The sequence below is a fragment of the Salmo salar genome, chromosome 10 (genome assembly GCF_965601325.2).
Source record: "Salmo salar chromosome 10, fSalSal1, whole genome shotgun sequence".
Classification (NCBI taxonomy): Eukaryota; Metazoa; Chordata; class Actinopteri; order Salmoniformes; family Salmonidae; genus Salmo; species Salmo salar.
Genome location: NC_138300.1, coordinates 2,634,588 through 2,642,500, shown reverse-complemented (window position 1 = coordinate 2,642,500; position 7,913 = coordinate 2,634,588). Strand labels below are relative to the sequence as shown.

General features: G+C 44.2%; 1 protein-coding gene across 7 annotated transcripts in view; it reads left to right on the top strand.

Moving 5' to 3' along the window:
• herc2 (HECT and RLD domain containing E3 ubiquitin protein ligase 2) overlaps positions 1 to 7,913 on the top strand; it is a 291,977-nt gene that overhangs the window by 42,324 nt on the left and 241,740 nt on the right. For all 7 annotated transcript variants that reach the window (XM_082956658.1, XM_082956660.1, XM_082956657.1 and 4 more), the window contains exon 14: positions 2,630 to 2,743. In XM_082956658.1, coding sequence (XP_082812784.1) covers positions 2,630 to 2,743 — 114 coding nt within the window. The remainder of the gene's footprint in view (positions 1 to 2,629; positions 2,744 to 7,913) is intronic.

Below are 7,913 nucleotides of genomic sequence, written 5' to 3'. Positions count from 1 at the left end.
CTAGACCTAACCACTACTGGACTAGACCTAACCACTACTGGACTAGACCTAACCACTACTGGACTAGACCTAACCACTACTGGACTAGACCTAACCACTACTGGACTAGACCTAACCACTACTGGACTAGACCTAACCACTACTGGACTAGACCTAACCACTACTGGACTAAACCTAACCACTACTGGACTAGACCTAACCAGTACTGGACTAGACCTAACCGCTACTGGACTAGACCTAACCCTAACCACTACTGGACTAGACCTAACCACTACTGGACTAGACCTAACCACTACTGGACTAGACCTAACCACTACTGGACTAGACCTAACCACTACTGGACTAGACCTAACCACTACTGGACTAGACCTAACCCTAACCACTACTGGACTAGACCTAACCACTACTGGACTAGACCTAACCCTAACCACTACTGGACTAGACCTATCCACTACTGGACTAGACCTAACCACTACTGGACTAGACCTATCCACTACTGGACTAGACCTAACCACTACTGGACTAGACCTAACCACTACTGGACTAGACCTAACCACTACTGGACAAGACCTAACCCTAACCACTACTGGACTAGACCTAACTGCTACTGGACTAGACCTAACCGCTACTGGACTAGACCTAACCGCTACTGGACTAGACCTAACCACTACTGGACTAGACCTAACCCTAACCACTACTGGACTAGACCTAACCCTAACCACTACTGGACTAGACCTAACCACTACTGGACTAGACCTAACCACTACTGGACTAGACCTAACCGCTACTGGACTAGACCTAACCGCTACTGGACTAGACCTAACCGCTACTGGACTAGACCTAACCGCTACTGGACTAGACCTAACCGCTACTGGACTAGACCTAACCACTACTGGACTAGACCTAACCACTACTGGACTAGACCTAACCACTACTGGACTAGACCTAACCACTACTGGACTAGACCTAACCACTACTGGACTAGACCTAACCCTAACCACTACTGGACTAGACCTAACCACTACTGGACTAGACCTAACCCTAACCACTACTGGACTAGACCTATCCACTACTGGACTAGACCTAACCACTACTGGACTAGACCTATCCACTACTGGACTAGACCTAACCACTACTGGACTAGACCTAACCACTACTGGACAAGACCTAACCCTAACCACTACTGGACTAGACCTAACTACTACTGGACTAGACCTAACCACTACTGGACTAGACCTAACCACTACTGGACTAGACCTAACCACTACTGGACTAGACCTAACCCTAACCACTACTGGACTAGACCTAACCGCTACTGGACTAGACCTAACCGCTACTGGACTAGACCTAACCGCTACTGGACTAGACCTAACCGCTACTGGACTAGACCTAACCGCTACTGGACTAGACCTAACCACTACTGGACTAGACCTAACCACTACTGGACTAGACCTAACCCTAACCACTACTGGACTAGACCTATCCACTACTGGACTAGACCTAACCACTACTGGACTAGACCTAACCACTACTGGACAAGACCTAACCCTAACCACTACTGGACAAGACCTAACCCTAACCACTACTGGACTAGACCTAACCACTACTGGACTAGACCTAACCACTACTGGACTAGACCTAACCGCTACTGGACTAGACCTAACCGCTACTGGACTAGACCTAACCGCTACTGGACTAGACCTAACCGCTACTGGACTAGACCTAACCGCTACTGGACTAGACCTAACCGCTACTGGACTAGACTTAACTGCTACTGGACTAGACTTAACTGCTACTGGACTAGACTTAACTACTGCTGGACTAGACCTAACTACTGCTGGACTAGACCTAACTACTACTGGACTAGACCTAACTACTACTGGACTAGACCTAATCCTAACTACCACTGGACTAACCCTAACTACTACTGGACTAGACCTAACCCTAACCACTACTGGACTAGACCTAACCCTAACCACTACTGGACTAGACCTAACCCTAACCACTACTGGACTAAACCTAACCCTAACCACTACTGGACTAGACCTAACCCTAACCACTACTGGACTAGACCTAACCGCTACTGGACTAGACCTAACCCTAACCACTACTGGACTAGACCTAACTACTACTGGACTAGACCTAACCCTAACTACTACTGGACTAGACCTAACCCTAACCACTACTGGACTAGACCTAACCCTAACTACTACTGGACTAAACCTAACCCTAACCGCTACTGGACTAGACCTAACCGCTACTGGACTAGACCTAACCGCTACTGGACTAGACCTAACCGCTACTGGACTAGACCTAACCGCTACTGGACTAGACCTAACCGCTACTGGACTAGACCTAACCGCTACTGGACTAGACCTAACCGCTACTGGACTAGACCTAACCCTAACCCTAACTACTACTGGACTAGACCTAACAACTACTGGACTAGACCTAACCCTAACCACTATTAGACTAAACCTAACCATTCAGAGCTGCACTTTAAACTCTGTGACTTTATCATGAGGACAAGCACAGCTTTCAATTCCCTTTCAGGATAATTAAACATCAGCTAATGTGTAAGAATGATGTCCTTGAGTCTGGGCTTTGTGACTGACCATGTTGTCTCTAGGTTCCAGTGAAGACCAGCATGTTCCCATGCTGGTGACCGCTCTGAAGGGGCTAAAGGTGCTGGATGTGGCCTGTGGCAGTGGAGATGCACAGACCCTGGCTGTCACAGAGAACGGTGAGCGGAGAGACCGATGGGTCTGAGACGCTAGGATCAATTACTATGGGAATACTGGGGTCTGAGACACTAGGATCAATTACTATGGAATACTGGGGTCTGAGACGCTAGGATCAATTACTATGGAATACTGGGGTCTGAGACACTAGGATCAATTACTATGGAATACTGGGGTCTGAGACGCTAGGATCAATTACTATGGAATACTGGGGTCTGAGACAGACACTAGGATCAATTACTATGGAATACTGGGGTCTGAGACAGACACTAGGATCAATTACTATGGAATACTGGGGTCTGAGACAGACACTAGGATCAATTACTATGGAATACTGGGGTCTGAGACAGACACTAGGATCAATTACTATGGAATACTGGGGTCTGAGACAGATACTAGGATCAATTACTATGGAATACTGGGGTCTTAGAAAGATACTAGGATCAATTACTATGGAATACTGGGGACTGAGACACTAGGATCAATTACTATGGAATACTGGGGTCTGAGACAGACACTAGGATCAATTACTATGGAATACTGGGGTCTGAGACGCTAGGATCAATTACTATGGAATACTTGGGACTGAGACGCTAGGATCAATTACTATGGAATACTGGGGACTGAGATGCTAGGATCAATTACTATGGAATACTGTGGTCTGAGAAAGATACTAGAAAGATACTGGGATCAATTACTATGGAATACTGGGGTCTGAGAAAGATACTAGAAAGATACTAGGATCAATTACTATGGAATACTGGGTTCTGAGAAAGATACTAGGATCATTTACTATGGAATACTGGGGTCTGAGACAGATACTAGGATCAATTACTATGGGAATACTGGGGTCTGAGACAGATACTAGGATCAATTACTATGGGAATACTGGGGTCTGAGACACTAGGATCAATTACTATGGAATACTGGGGACTGAGACACTAGGATCAATTACTATGGAATACTGGGGTCTGAGACAGACACTAGGATCAATTACTATGGAATACTGGGGTCTGAGACAGACACTAGGATCAATTACTATGGAATACTGGGGTCTGAGACAGACACTAGGATCAATTACTATGGAATACTGGGGTCTGAGACACTAGGATCAATTACTATGGAATACTGGGGTCTGAGACGCTAGGATCAATTACTATGGAATACTGGGGTCTGAGACGCTAGGATCAATTACTATGGAAAACTTGGGACTGAGACGCTAGGATCAATTACTATGGAATACTGGGGACTGAGATGCTAGGATCAATTACTATGGAATACTGGGGACTGAGACAGACACTAGGATCAATTACTATGGAATACTGGGGTCTGAGACAGATACTAGGATCAATTACTATGGAATACTGGGGTCTGAGACAGATACTAGGATCAATTACTATGGGAATACTGGGGTCTGAGACACTAGGATCAATTACTATGGAATACTGGGGACTGAGACACTAGGATCAATTACTATGGAATACTGGGGTCTGAGACAGACACTAGGATCAATTACTATGGAATACTGGGGTCTGAGACAGACACTAGGATCAATTACTATGGAATACTGGGGTCTGAGACACTAGGATCAATTACTATGGAATACTGGGGTCTGAGACGCTAGGATCAATTACTATGGAATACTGGGGTCTGAGACGCTAGGATCAATTACTATGGAAAACTTGGGACTGAGACGCTAGGATCAATTACTATGGAATACTAGGGACTGAGATGCTAGGATCAATTACTATGGAATACTGGGGACTGAGACAGACACTAGGATCAATTACTATGGAATACTGGGGTCTGAGACAGACACTAGGATCAATTACTATGGAATACTGGGGTCTGAGACAGACACTAGGATCAATTACTAAGGAATACTGGGGTCTGAGACAGACAATAGGATCAATTACTATGGAATACTGGGGTCTGAGACAGACACTAGGATCAATTACTATGGAATACTGGGGTCTGAGACACTAGGATCAATTACTATGGAATACTGGGGTCTGAGACGCTAGGATCAATTACTATGGAATACTGGGGTCTGAGACGCTAGGATCAATTACTATGGAAAACTTGGGACTGAGACGCTAGGATCAATTACTATGGAATACTGGGGACTGAGATGCTAGGATCAATTACTATGGAATACTGGGGACTGAGACAGACACTAGGATCAATTACTATGGAATACTGGGGTCTGAGACAGACACTAGGAACAATTACTATGGAATACTGGGGTCTGAGACAGACAATAGGATCAATTACTAAGGAATACTGGGGTCTGAGACAGACAATAGGATCAATTACTATGGAATACTGGGGTCTGAGACAGACAATAGGATCAATTACTATGGAATACTGGGGTCTGAGACAGACAATAGGATCAATTACTATGGAATACTGGGGTCTGAGACACTAGGATCAATTACTATGGAATATTGGGGTCTGAGACACTAGGATCAATTACTATGGAATACTGGGGTCTGAGACACACTTGGATCAATTACTATGGAATACTAGGGTCTGAGATACTAGGATCAATTACTATGGAATACTGGGGACTGAGACACTAGGATCAATTACTATGGAATACTGGGGACTGAGACAGACAATTGGATATATTACTATGGAATACTGGGGACTGAGACAGACACTAGGATCAATTACTATGGAATACTGGGGTCTGAGACAGACACTAGGATCAATTACAATGGAATACTGGGGTCTGAGACAGACACTAGGATCAATTACTATGGAATACTGGGGTCTGAGACACTAGGATCAATTACTATGGAATACTGGGGTCTGAGACACTAGGATCAATTACTATGGAATACTGGGGACTGAGACGCTAGGATCAATTACTATGGAATACTGGGGTCTGAGACGCTAGGATCAATTACTATGGAAAACTTGGGACTGAGACGCTAGGATCAATTACTATGGAATACTGGGGACTGAGATGCTAGGATCAATTACTATGGAATACTGGGGACTGAGACAGACACTAGGATCAATTACTATGGAATACTGGGGTCTGAGACAGATACTAGGATCAATTACTATGGGAATACTGGGGTCTGAGACACTAGGATCAATTACTATGGAATACTGGGGACTGAGACACTAGGATCAATTACTATGGAATACTGGGGTCTGAGACAGACACTAGGATCAATTACTATGGAATACTGGGGTCTGAGACAGACACTAGGATCAATTACTATGGAATACTGGGGTCTGAGACACTAGGATCAATTACTATGGAATACTGGGGTCTGAGACGCTAGGATCAATTACTATGGAATACTGGGGTCTGAGACGCTAGGATCAATTACTATGGAAAACTTGGGACTGAGACGCTAGGATCAATTACTATGGAATACTGGGGACTGAGATGCTAGGATCAATTACTATGGAATACTGGGGACTGAGACAGACACTAGGATCAATTACTATGGAATACTGGGGTCTGAGACAGACACTAGGATCAATTACTATGGAATACTGGGGTCTGAGACAGACACTAGGATCAATTACTAAGGAATACTGGGGTCTGAGACAGACAATAGGATCAATTACTATGGAATACTGGGGTCTGAGACAGACACTAGGATCAATTACTATGGAATACTGGGGTCTGAGACACTAGGATCAATTACTATGGAATACTGGGGTCTGAGACGCTAGGATCAATTACTATGGAATACTGGGGTCTGAGACGCTAGGATCAATTACTATGGAAAACTTGGGACTGAGACGCTAGGATCAATTACTATGGAATACTGGGGACTGAGATGCTAGGATCAATTACTATGGAATACTGGGGACTGAGACAGACACTAGGATCAATTACTATGGAATACTGGGGTCTGAGACAGACACTAGGAACAATTACTATGGAATACTGGGGTCTGAGACAGACAATAGGATCAATTACTAAGGAATACTGGGGTCTGAGACAGACAATAGGATCAATTACTATGGAATACTGGGGTCTGAGACAGACAATAGGATCAATTACTATGGAATACTGGGGTCTGAGAAGGCAATAGGATCAATTACTATGGAATACTGGGGTCTGAGACACTAGGATCAATTACTATGGAATATTGGGGTCTGAGACACTAGGATCAATTACTATGGAATACTGGGGTCTGAGACACACTTGGATCAATTACTATGGAATACTAGGGTCTGAGATACTAGGATCAATTACTATGGAATACTGGGGACTGAGACACTAGGATCAATTACTATGGAATACTGGGGACTGAGACAGACAATTGGATATATTACTATGGAATACTGGGGACTGAGACAGACACTAGGATCAATTACTATGGAATACTGGGGTCTGAGACAGACACTAGGATCAATTACAATGGAATACTGGGGTCTGAGACAGACACTAGGATCAATTACTATGGAATACTGGGGTCTGAGACACTAGGATCAATTACTATGGAATACTGGGGTCTGAGACACTAGGATCAATTACTATGGAATACTGGGGTCTGAGACAGATACTAGGATCAATTACTATGGAATACTGGGGTCTGAGACAGACACTAGGATCAATTACTATGGAATACTGGGGTCTGAGACAGACACTAGGATCAATTACAATGGAATACTGGGGTCTGAGATACTAGGATCAATTACTATGGAATACTGGGGTCTGAGACACTAGGATCAATTACTATGGAATACTGGGGACTGAGACACTAGGATCAATTACTATGGAATACTGGGGTCTGAGACAGACACTAGGATCAATTACTATGGAATACTGGGGTCTGAGACAGACACTAGGATCAATTACTATGGAATACTGGGGTCTGAGACGCTAGGATCAATTACTATGGAAAACTTGGGACTGAGACGCTAGGATCAATTACTATGGAATACTGGGGACTGAGATGCTAGGATCAATTACTATGGAATACTGGGGACTGAGACAGACACTAGGATCAATTACTATGGAATACTGGGGTCTGAGACAGACACTAGGAACAATTACTATGGAATACTGGGGTCTGAGACAGACAATAGGATCAATTACTAAGGAATACTGGGGTCTGAGACAGACAATAGGATCAATTACTATGGTATACTGGGGTCTGAGACAGACAATAGGATCAATTACTATGGAATACTGGG